The sequence below is a fragment of the Bison bison genome, unplaced genomic scaffold, assembly GCF_000754665.1.
Source record: "Bison bison bison isolate TAMUID 2011002044 unplaced genomic scaffold, Bison_UMD1.0 scf7180017854252, whole genome shotgun sequence".
NCBI classification, from domain to species: domain Eukaryota; kingdom Metazoa; phylum Chordata; class Mammalia; order Artiodactyla; family Bovidae; genus Bison; species Bison bison.
The window spans coordinates 355,306-368,065 of record NW_011484825.1 but is presented as its reverse complement, the minus strand read 5'-3'; the positions used below and the strand labels follow the sequence as shown (position 1 = coordinate 368,065).

The window sequence follows — 12,760 nt, the reverse complement described above, 5'->3', positions numbered from 1 at the left end:
TCCATGTCCAGTTCTAACTGTTGGTTCTTGACCTGCATAGATTTCTCAGGAGACAGGTCAGGTGGTCTGGTATTCCCATCTCTTGAAGAATTTTCCACAGTTTGTTATGATCCACACAGTCAAAGGCTTTGGCATAGTCAATAAGCAGAAGTAAATGTTTTTCTGGAACTCTCTTGCTTTTTCCATGATCCAGCGGATGTTGGCAATTTGATCTCTGGTTCCTCTGCCTTTTCTAAATCCAGCTTGAACATCTGGAATTTCCCGATTCATGTATTGCTGAAGCCTAGCTTGGAGAATTTTGAGCATTACTTTACTGGTGTGTGAGATGAGTGCAATTGTGCAGTAGTTTGAGCATTCTTTGGCATTGCCTTTCTTTGTGATTGGAATGAAAACTGACTTTTTCCAGTCCTGTGGCCACTGCTGAGTTTTCCAAATTTGCTGGCATATTGAGTGCAGCTCTTTCACAGCATCATCTTTCAGGATTTGAAATTGCTCAACTGGAATTCCATCACCTCCACTAGCTTTGTTCGTAGTGATGCTTTCTAAGGCCCAGGATGTCATTCCAGGATTGTCTGGCTCTAGGTGCGTGATCACACCGTCGTGGTTATCTGGGTCATGATCTTTTTTCTAGAGTTCTTCTGTGTATTCTTGCCACCTCTTCTTAATATCTTCTGCTTCTGTTAGGTCCATACCATTTCTGTCCTTTATTGAGCCCATCTTTGCATGAAATATTCCCTTGGTATCTCTACTTTTCTTGAAGAGATCTCTCTAGTCTTTCCCATTCTGTTGTTTTCCTCTATTTCTTTGCACTGATCACTGAGGAAGGCTTTCTTATCTCTCCTTGCTATTCTTTGGAGGTCTGCATTCAAATGGGTATATCTTTCTTTTCTCCTTTGCCTTTAGCTTCTCTTCTTTTCTCAGCTGTTTGTAAGGCCTCCTCAGACAACCATTTTGCCTTTCTGCATTTCTTTTTCTGGAGGATGGTCTTGATCACTGCCTCCTTTACAATGTCACAAACCTCTGTCCATAGTTCTTCCAGCACTCTATCAGATCTAATTCCTTGAATCTATTTCTCACATCCACTGTGTAGTCATAAGGGATTTGATTTAGGTCATACCTGGTGGTTTTCCCTACTTTCTTCAATTTAAGTCTGAATTTGGCAATAAGGAGTTCATGATCTGAGCCATAGTCAGCTCCTGGTCTTGTTTTTGCTGGCTGTATAGAGCTTCTCCATTTTTGGCTGCAAAGAATATAATCAATCCGGTTTCAGTACTGACCATCTGGTCATGTCCATGTATAGAGTCTTCTCTTATGTTGGAAAAGGGTATTTGCTATTACCAGCACACTCTCTGACAAAACTCTGTTAGCCTTTGCCCTGCTTCGTTTCATACTCCAAGGCCAAAGTTGCCTGTTACTCTAGGTACCTCCTGACTTCCTACTTTTTCATTCCAGTCCCTTGTAATGAAAAGGACATCTTTTTTGGGTGTTATTTCTAGAAAGTTTTATAGGTCTTCATACAACCGTTCAACTTCAGCTTCTTTAGCATTATTGGTCAGGGCATAGACTTGGATTACTGTGATATTGAATGGTTTGCCTTGGAAATGAATAGAGATCATTCTGTCATTTTTGAGATCATATCCAAGTACTGCATTATGGACTCTTTTGTTGATTATGATAGTTATTCCATTTCTTCTAGGGAATTCTTGCCCACAGTAATAGATATAATGATCATCAGAGTTAAATTCACCCATTCCGGTCCATTTTAGTTCACTGATTCCTAAAATGTCAGTATTCACTCTTGCCATATCCTGTTTGACCACTTTCAATTTGCCTTGATTCATGGACCTAGCAATCTAGGTTCCTATGCAGTATTGCTCTTTACAGCATCAGACTTTACTTCCATCACCAGTCACATCCACAACTGGGTGTTGTTTTTGCTTTGGCTCCATCTCTTCATTCTTTCTGGAGTTATTTCTCTACTGATCTCCAGTAGCATATTGGGCACCTACCAACCTGGGGAGCTCATCTCTCACTGTCCTATCTTTTTGCCTTTTCATACTGTTCATAGCATTCTCAAGGCAAGGCTACTGAAATGGTTTGCCATTCCCTTTTTCAGTGGACCACATATTGTCAGAGCTGTCCACCATGACCCATCCGTCTTGGGTGGCCCTACATGGCCTGGCTTGTAGTTTCATTGAGTTAGAAAAGACTGTGGTCCATGTGATCAGTTCGTTTAGTTTTCTGTGATTGTGGTTTTCATTCTGTCTGCCCTCTGATGGAGAAGGATAAGAGGCTTATGGAAGTATCACCATTTTGCAGTCTAATTAAATAATGTATCTCAGTGGTGAACATCATTGGCTGCTTATGTAACAAAAAGCAAAATTAGCAAACATGTGCCTCCTGATAGAAGTATGTACTATTGCTTATAAAGTATTCTTACCCAAAAAATTAAACCTGCATTTGATCACCTAACTATTAGTGGACAGATGAACATGTTAAATGACATCAGGAGGATGCAATCAGCCAGTGACAGGCTGGTTAAGTTGAAGTGAAGTCGCTCAGTCGTGTCCGACTCTTTGTGACCCCATGGACTGTAGCCTACCAGGCTCCTCTGTCCATGGGATTTTCCAGGCAGTAGTACTGGAGTGGATTGCCATTTCCTTCTCCAGGGGAATCTTCCCGACCCAGGGATCGAACCCAGGTCTCCCTTTTGTAGACAGACGCTTTACTGCCTGAGCCACCAGGGAAGTCCTTAAGTTAAATGTATGATCTAATATATTCAACAGATGCCAGGGAGGGGAGAAGGAGGGAGGCAGAGGGAGAAAAACAGAAGCTGATAGAGTAGATAGAAAATGGCAACCCACTCCAGTACTCTTGCCTGGAGAATTCCATGGATGGAGGAGCCTGGTGGGCTATAGTCCATGGAGTCACAAAGGGTTGGACATGACTGAGCGGTTAAGCAGAGAGCTGATAGAGGGGGAGAGACAGAGATGGAGACAGACATAGATATGATTTCATAACCTGTTTTATTATTTCATATATGATTATGAAAGATATGACTAGGAAGAATTTAGATGTGTTTGCCATATTTCTGAATAGTAAAAGTAGGGAAAGTGTTAGTTGCTCAGTCATGTCCAACTCTTTGTGACCCTGTGGACTGTAGACCACCAGGCTCCTCTGTCCATGGAATTCTTCAGGCAAAAATACTGGAGTGGGTAACCATTCCCTTCTCCAGGGGATCTTCCTGACCCAGGGATTAAGACCCAGATCTCCTGCACTGCAGGCAGGTTCTTTACCGTCTGAGCCATAGGGAATCCCATTTCGGGATGCTACTCACAACCATGCTATGAATTTGTTAATAAACGTGATTCCAGTATTTTAGAGGTAAGATACCATGGTGTGGTCTGAACTGTTATCATTTTCAAATGTTTATGCTACATAAGGTTTTAGAGCTTTAAAGAGTACCGGAGTAGGGTGCCATTGCCTTCTCCGATAATAGGCAGAATGTGTACTTAATTGTACAGCTCCATGCATTTTTACATACACACATACACATCAAGATATAGAATATTTCCTACATCCTGAAGATTCCCTTAATGCCTTTTCCCTGTCATCTACCCCATTACCCAGGAGTAGCCAGTATTCTAACTTCTATCATTATAGATTAGTTTTTCCCTTTTTGGAATTGGATAAATGGAATCAAAACAGCTTGTACACTTTTATTTCAGGATTTTTTTGCTCAATATAATGTCTGAGATGGAGAAGGCAATGGCACCCTACTCCAGTACTCTTGCCTGGAAAATCCCATGGGCAGAGGAGCCTGGTAGGCTGCAGAGCATGGGGTCGCTAAGAGTCGGACACGACTGAGCGACTTCACTTTCACGTTTCCCTTTCATGCATTGGAGAAGGAAATGGCAACCCCCTCCAGTGTTCTTGCCTGGAGAATCCCAGGGATGGGGGAACCTGGTGGGCCGCCGTCTATGGGGTCGCACAGAGTCAGACATGACTGAAGCGACTTAGCAGCAGCACCAGCAGCAATGTCTGAGAGATCTGTTCATCTTTTGCATGTATTAATAGTTCTTTTATTAAAAAATTGCTATTTAGTATTCTGTTGTGTAAATATACCTTAATTTACTTACTCATTCTCTTGTAGTTTAATATTTGCACAACTGTGCATCAATAAAGCTACCATGGACATTGTTTTGATAGACATGATGTTTTTATTACCTCTTGGAAATTGTTAGGTCATAGGTAGGCACGTTTATTTCTGGACGTAATGCAAAGTCATTTTTCCGAAATGATTGTGTCAATTTATAGTGCCACCAGCATTGTATGAGAGTTGTAGTTGCTTTACATCCTTGTCAGCCCTTAGAAGTGCAGTTTTTTTATTTTTAGCTTTGTGCTGGGTATTCATTCCTAATATTGAACCACTGGTAACTGCTCCATCTTTTACATCAAAAGTATAGTTGACCCGTCAGCAGCACGGTCAGTTAGGGTCACGGACCCTCCATGCAGTTCAAAATCAAAGTATAACCTGACAGTTGGCTCTCAGTATCTTGAAATTTTGCTTCTGAGGTTTCATATCTGTGGATTCAACCAACCTTGGATCGTGTAGTACTGTACTATGTATTTACTGGAAAAAATTCGCATATACATGGACCCTTGGTGTTCAAAGCCATGTGGTTCAAGGGTCAGCTATATTACACAGGCCCTTTTGTGTCTAATTGGTGGGTCTTAACTATGATCAGTTTTACATCGTGATTCTGAAACTAAACTGTTACTTTTTTCTTCTCTCAGTTGTCACAGGTAGTACTGATGGAATTGGAAAATCATATGCAGAAAAGGTAAGTAATTTTCAAGACTTCTTTTGGTATAAAAATATAAGAACAAATATAGAATGCTCTCTTACAGTAATTTTGATTTTGAAGTTAAAAGCACCAATAGAGCATTATACAATATAATAGAGGTACTTTGTTTCCACCTTGTTAGCAACACTATGCTTAAACACAACTTTAAAACAACTTTTGGGGCATAATGTGTGTAAAACGTTTTGTCCTGGTTAGTTGGAATTGTGAACATTTTAGTGTAATTTTATTTTATATTGTGTAACTATGGACCATTCTCAGTCTTTAAAGTTAATTGCTTTGGATTATTTTCCAAAAGGTAGATAAAATATTAGAGAGTAATTAAATCTGCAGACTAGCCCATGGTATCGTTTTCACAAGAAGGACTGTGACTGACAGATATTGACAGACACCCTCAGAGGATTCCAGTTGTCTGTAATGTAACCCAAGGGGAGGACATCATAATAGTTCGAACAAAACTGTACAGGCCAGAAGCATTGGCCATGCTGTTAAGGCATGCAGTCCTGGTTCCACAGAGGCACCGATATCCTGAGATATTGTCTGATTGTGGTGGAGATCCTCGTCAATCCATTGACTCTCTCATTTATCCTTTCAAAAGCGTTTTTTTAAAAAAATCCTTTGGTTTCTCAGCCTTCTGTTTTTAATGCAAAATCTACAGAAAAGTTTCAAGAAGAATATAGCAAGCACTCATACACCTTTCATCAGGATTCACCAGTTGTTAACATTTTGCCGTTTCACTTTATCATTATAATTTGGTGGGATCATTTGGGACTTACAGACATTGTAACAACTCACCCTTAAAGATTTCAGCATGAAGCTTCTGAAAACTAGAATGTTCACTCTTGTAACCACAGTCCAGTGATCACACATGGGATAGGAAATTTAACTTGACACCATACTACTGTACAATATACACTCCATATGCAAGTTTCCCCGTTATCCCAATAGTGTCTTTTATAGAGCTTTTTGTATTCCAGAATCCATTTAAAGATTATGCGTTGCATCTAGATGTCATATTTCTTGACAAGGAGAGCTCCCTAGCGCCCTTCCTCGCAGCCCCCTCCCCGCCCCTGCCAGCTTTTTTGCCTTTTTTCTTTTATAACAGTGGCATTTTGGAAAAAATCCAGGCCAGTTGTTTTGTAGATTACTCAGTTGGATTTGTCTGATTGTTTCCTCGTGATTGTGTACGTGTGTGCTCAGTTGCTCAGTTCCTCATGATGCGGTTCAAGTTAAATTTTTTTAGCAGAAACGCTGCACAGGTGATAAACATTTTTTAGCAGGAATGTTACACAGGTGGTACTGTATTCTTTTGAGTTTATCTTATCAGGAGCCACAAGAAGTCCATTCGTTCCTTTATTGATTATGTTGAGATAAATCACGTATTAAGATGCTCTCTACCATAATTTTCTATTATAAAAGTACCTTTTCCCCCTTTGTAATTAATGAGGAATCTGTAGGATGATTCTTTGTATGCATACCTCATTTCTCAACAATCTTCCACCACAGCATCTGTTGCTGATTTTTGCCTAGTTATCACTAGGGTAGTTTTAAAATGGTGATTTTTAAATGGTATCTTTCCTTTTACAATTATATTAGATGCCGTTTTTCTATAGATAGGATCTTTTCCTTGTTCTTCCTCTCTCCATTAATTAAAAAAAAAAAAGAACTCTCGGTATATATTCATGGGGTTTTTTTATAGTGTTTTTATAAGAGATTAATTCAGCAAGTTATTACCAATCTTAATTATTTTTTATAAAAAAATGTTCCATATCTTCTCATTTGCTATACCACTTTTTTACTTAATAAAAGCTGACTTTAGGATTTAGGACTGGAAAATTAGTTTACTAAATCATTTATAGTTCAAAGCACATAATTTATTCTCATTTATATACTGTCTGTAGTAGTTCACTAAAAATTCTGTGTATATCAGTGTTTTTTCTTCTGCCCCTATATTTATGGGTGTCTGGGGGTAGAAACCACGTTCCTGAAAATCTTATTCATTTTGTGCAGTACTTATACAGCGCTGGGGAAGTACACGGAAGGTACTCCTCAGGAAATGCTTTATTAAGTCATCCAATTAACTGTCTTAGTTTGCCTTTGTAGTCCATAAAGTATAGTATTTAAATAAAAACTTTAAAATTGATTCTATTTTTATGCATCCCCAACATTTTAACTGCGGTTTCCTTTGCCAGTTCTACAGTCTTCATCTACCCAGTCTAAGACAAAAACTTTTAAAGCTAATTTTTAAATTAAAGAAGTAATAGATACTTATGATTAAAAAAAGTAAGTATGGACAGGTACAAAATAAAAGTCTTCCTTTTTCTAAAACCCATTGACTTTTATACACTGCTTGACTGAGAAAGATAGTTCTTTGGGGAATCTTTTTGTAAAGTCTTCATTTTGGTTTGCCCATTCATTACACTTGGGGGTGTATTTGTTTCTTAACTTGAATTATCTGTGGGTCAGATTTTCTTAAAATGAGACTATATCTAATTTACATTTTAAAGTGAAACACACAGATGTGATTCAGCTGTTCAGTGTCTTCTTTTATTGTTTCAGTTAGCAAAGTGTGGAATGAAAATTGTCCTTATCAGCAGATCACAGGACAAACTGAACCAGGTTTCCAGTGAGATAAGTAAGTCTTCACATCACCCTTCCCCTTATATACCCTTCACAAAAGGAGTACAGGTAGCCTAAATTTAATGTTTTCAAGCAGATATCTAGCATTAACATATTTATTTATGGTTCATAAAGCTTCTTTTTTTGTTTTATTTTTTTGCTGTTAATGGGGTGTTTCAAAGGTGGATCAATTTTTTCAAATTAATGTAGTACCATTATAAGTTGCTTAAAATGTATTTTACTGACTCATTTAAGTTCTTTTGTGAAGAATCAGATTCTCTGATTATGTTCTCCTTAAACATCTGCATTCTTTTTCTGTTGCTCCTTTTAATTATTCTAACATTTTTGTTTTTTTGCTCTTTGACTTCAATGTCTTTATTTACTGGCCATGCGATGTGGCATGTGGGGTCTTAGTTCCCCAACCAGGGGTGGAACCTGCACCCCCTGCAGTGGAAGTACAGAGTCTTAACCACTGGACCACCAAGGAAGTCCCTGACTTCACTGTCTTTAAATGTATATCATATACGACTGAGGAAAAATGCAAAAGGCTAGCATATATACACGTGAGAGAGAAACTATTTTGGACTTTTTTCTTAGACAACTGTGCTTGAGACCTGAATTATAATATGGCAAAAACTCTTTTCATCTGACATCTCGTTAACCAACCAGATGGTTAAACCAATGCTGTGCATTTCCTTGGTACAATGTGTTAACTCATCTTCCTAATATGCTGTTTGTGGCTGGTAGGCTTCTCAGTATGATGCTTGTGTACTTTTATTCCTATGGGTCTAATGGTTTACCTGTTAACAGTCAGTTTTATTTGTTTTTAGACTTATGCCGGGTGCATTTGTTATTAAGCATTCTGTACACTGATGAGTTACTAGTGTGAAAGGGTGAGCACGATAACCAAGTTGAATGCTCTGAAAAAAAGTGAGAAAAGCAAGTTCTTTTAGAAATTGCCTGTTAACTTAGGGGAAAACAAGAAAAATGCAAACTATTGGGGGAAAAATGGTTTGGACTGTTTCATATGTGTTGAAGTTTTTGCTGCATTAAGAACTGAAACTGCAATTATAGATAATGCGTTCTGGGTGTGGGGGTGTTGTATATGTAAGAAAGACTGGAATTCCAGACTGCAGATCTAAATTCAGATAAGGACTTGGTCCCCTACACAGAGAATTGGTGAATGAATTGTACTTACTCATGGTGTAAGTAATTTATAACTTACATTTAGAACCCGTCAAAATTGTTATGTGTGCTTATCATTTTCTAGAATTCCTTGCTTTAACTGACTTCTCTGAGTATCCAGCTAAAAAACTGCCCTAATTCTTTCAGAAGAGAAAAGATTTCTACTGTATTTTTCTGTTTTCCCAGCTTTATTGAGATATAATTGACATATAACATTATGTAAGTTTGTATATACCATATTATTATTAACATTGCTATCTACTACTAACATTTATGTAGTATGTTATTATTTATTTATTCTCTCACATGTATTATCCTCTTTGATCCTTCAAGCAACCTTGTGAGGTGTATATTTTGTTATTATTTCTACTCAGACCATAGCTGGTCCTTTTGGACAAATTACACGTTGAGACACTTTTGGTGAAAAACAGATCTTTGTAATATAAAGTATATTAAAAAAATTTTAAAGCCCTGTTGAGGGCACAGATCTTTGCAAAAGTGAGATATCCAATACGTCTTTGGTATTTAAGGATTTTAACTTTCAAAGTTTCAACCATGTAAATGCAACCTTGAAGGTCCAAGACATACAGAATCTTGCAGTTTTGCTGAGGTGTGAATTGGAATTAAGGCGTGCTCCTGTGACACTAAGGAGCTGGAGGTATTTACTTCATGCAGTAGGTGATGTCAACATACTGCCTGGATCTTAGTGCTGCTTCTTACTTAGTCACTTGTAGTTAACTGTGTGTAATAACTCTTACAGTGATAAAACATTGTGTGTATGTTTGTGGGGAGTGTATGTAAACCTGTTAGTGAAAGCACTTAGTAGTTGCTAGAAATAAACGTTCACAGGCTGAAAATAGAAGCTTTTGATTAAACGGAACATTGAATTTTGAAATGCTATACTATGAATGACTCCACCCTCTATTTGACACAGAAGCAAGAAAAGCTTCCTCATGACACTCACAGCAAGTGCTCCAGGCTGTACAAAAGTTGCCCCATGAGTCAGAAGATATACTTTAATGGCATTTGAGAATTTTGTTAACTTGTGATATGAGGTGACACCTGACTGTGGGCAGAAATGTGATTCTGGAAAAAGGCAGGATCCTGTTCAAACATTTTTCATGCAGAAACAGATTGTGAAGGCACTGAAATGACCTTTATTGTGAGCAAAAAATTTTTTTTTAGTTCTTGAAAATTTTGAAAAATATTTTTCTGGGCATAATATAAATTTACTGGGAGAGGTGATATCAACAAACCAGGTCATCTGTTCTAGGCTGAAAAAATAAAATACACAGAGGAGATTTATAAGTTTGTACAAGTTTTCAACTCAGATGTAAATCATCTGTGAGGGGATCATATTTTCCTGAACGTATGTATTCCAGAAGAAGGAAGGACCAGAATTTAATGTTGGCAAAGACGGACTGACTCTGTTTATGCCTTCAGCAAATCTTTATTGAATGCCTGTGTACCAGGTACTATGTTAGGCAGTCAAGATACAGTAGTGAACAAGATATATGCGGTCGTTGTGCTCGTGGAATGATATGTAAGTGGAGGATACAGAAAAAAAATAGGAAAAAATAATAAAACCAAAAAAAGACAAATAATTGCAGTTTGTGGTAAGCACCATAAAGGAAATAAATAAGGGGCTGGAGAAAGAAAATAGGGAGTTCTTACATTGTAGCAACACAGTGAATTTTATGACTGGCAGACTAATAAAGGGCTACACTACTGACCTCTTGCCCATATAATAAGCAAGTTGGTGCTTCACTGAAGAAATATGTGCTGGGCCCTCTTGGGGGTGTGGTGGTGGAGGGATTGTGTGTGGAAATTGCCATTATAGATCACTCCAACATTTCTACTTCCTTAAACCTTTGGATTCTTGACTCTACATTATGCCATGAGAAGTTGTGGCCTCTGTAGTTCAGATGGTAAAGAATCTGCCTGCCATGCAGGAGATCAGGGTTTGATCCCTGGGTCGGGAAGATCCTCTGGAGAAGGGAATGGCAATCCACTCCAGTATTCTTGCCTGGAGAATCCCATGGACAGAGGAGCTTGGCAGGCTACAGTTCATGGGATCACAAAGAGTTGGACACAACTGAGCAACTAACACTACTACTACTACTATTTTATTAGCTGAGCTATTTAAAATCTTAAAAGATGATGCTGTTAAAGTGCTACCCTCAGTATATCAGCAAATTTGGAAAACTCAGCAGTGGCCACAGGACTGGAAAAGGTCAGTTTTCATTCCAGTCCCAAAGAAGGGCAATGCCAAAGAATGTTGAGACTCCATGTAATTGTGCTCATTTCACATGCTAGCAAGGTAATGCTCAAATCCATTAAGCTAGGCTTCAGCAGTACATGAACTGAGAATTTCCAGATGTACAAGCTGGGTTTCTAAGAGACAGAAAAACCAGAGATCAAATTGCTAACTTTCCTTGGATCATGGAGAAAGCAAGGGAGTTCCAGAAAAACATCTCCTTCTGCTTCATTGACTACAAGAAAGCCTTTGACTGTGTGCATCATAACAAACTGTAGAATCTTCTTAATGAAATGGGACTATCAGACCACTTTACCTATCTCTTTAAAAACCTGTATGCAGGACAAGAAGCAACAATTAGAACCTTACATGGTACAACTGACTGGTTCAAAACTGGGAGAGGAGTATGACAAGGCTGTATATTGTCACCCTGCTTATTTAACTTCTATGCAGAGCACATCATGCGAAATGCCAGGCTGGATGAATCACAAGCTGGAATCAAGATTGCTGGGAGAAATGTCAGTAACCTCAGATATGTAGATGATATCACTCTAAAGGCAGAAAGTAAAGAGGAACTAAAGAGCCTCTTGATGAGGGTGAAAGAGGAAAGTGAAAAAGTTGTCTTAAAACTCAGCATTCAAAAAACTAAGATCATGGCATCAGTTTCCTTCACTTCATGGCAAATAGAAGGGGGAAAATTGGAAACAGTGACAGATTTTATTTTCTTGGGCTCTAAAATCACTGCAGACAGTGACTGCAGCCTTAAAATTAAAAGATGCTTGCTCTTTGGGAGGAAAGCCATGACAAACCAAGACAGCATATTAAAAAGCAGAGACATCACTTTGCCGACAAAAGTCCATATAGTCAAAGCTATGGTTTTTCAACTGGTCATGTATGGATGTGAGAGCCAACCACAAAGAAGGCTGAGTGCTGAAGAACTGATGCTTTTGAATTGTGGTGTTGGGAGAAGACTCTAAGGATCCTTTGGACAGCAAGATCAAACCCGTCAATCCTAAAGAAAATCATCCCTGAATATTCATTGGAAGGACTGATGCTGAAGCTGAAGTTCCAATACTTTGGCTACCTGATGCCAAGAGCTGGCTAACTGGAAAAGAAGATTGAGGGCAGAAGGAGAAGGGGCGACAGAGGATGAGATGGTTGGATGACGTCACCGACTCGATGGACGTGAGTTTGAGCAAACTCGGAGAGAGTGGAGGACAGAGGAGCCTGGTGTGTTGCAGTTCATGTGAGAGCAAAGAGTTGGATACAACTTAGCAGCTGAACAACAACAGCAATGTTATTAAATGTGGACCATCATGGAGTCAAAGTTAACTCTTACAGCTCTTTTCAGCTGTAGAAACTAACCTTTATATCCTGAGTCTTTCACAAGTGATTTATATAACCGATCCCTGGGTTGGGACAATCCCCTGGAGAAAGGAATGGCTACCCACTCCAGTGTTTTTGCCTGGGAAATCCCATGGACAGAGGAGCCTAATGGACTATAGTCCTTGGGGTTCCAAGAGTCGGACATGACTTAACAACTAAACTACCACCAGTCTGGTGCTACATTTTGTTTTCCTTAGTCTAATACCCATAGAATCTGTTCACACCCAGATTTTTCCAGATCTCTACCAATACATTTTTCCATATTTCTACCAATACATACCAGATCTATACCAATTGTATATTAAAAAAAAAAAACTTGACAGTTATTTTTGTGTATAAGTTTTGCTTTGTGGATTAGACTTTGTACTTGTGCTCCCAGAGAATTTCAGTATCTAACCCTGTTATGGAGAAGGAAATGGCACCCCACTCCAGTACTCTTGCCTGGAAA

The 12,760-nt window shown here is 38.7% G+C and overlaps 1 protein-coding gene across 1 annotated transcript in view; it reads left to right on the top strand.

Annotated features, from left to right (window-relative positions):
- The window catches only part of HSD17B12 (hydroxysteroid (17-beta) dehydrogenase 12), a 177,288-nt gene that overhangs the window by 65,203 nt on the left and 99,325 nt on the right, over window positions 1-12,760 (top strand). Inside the window, exons 2-3 of the mRNA XM_010856148.1 lie at window positions 4,798-4,844; window positions 7,425-7,500. Coding sequence (XP_010854450.1) covers window positions 4,798-4,844; window positions 7,425-7,500 — 123 coding nt within the window. The remainder of the gene's footprint in view (window positions 1-4,797; window positions 4,845-7,424; window positions 7,501-12,760) is intronic.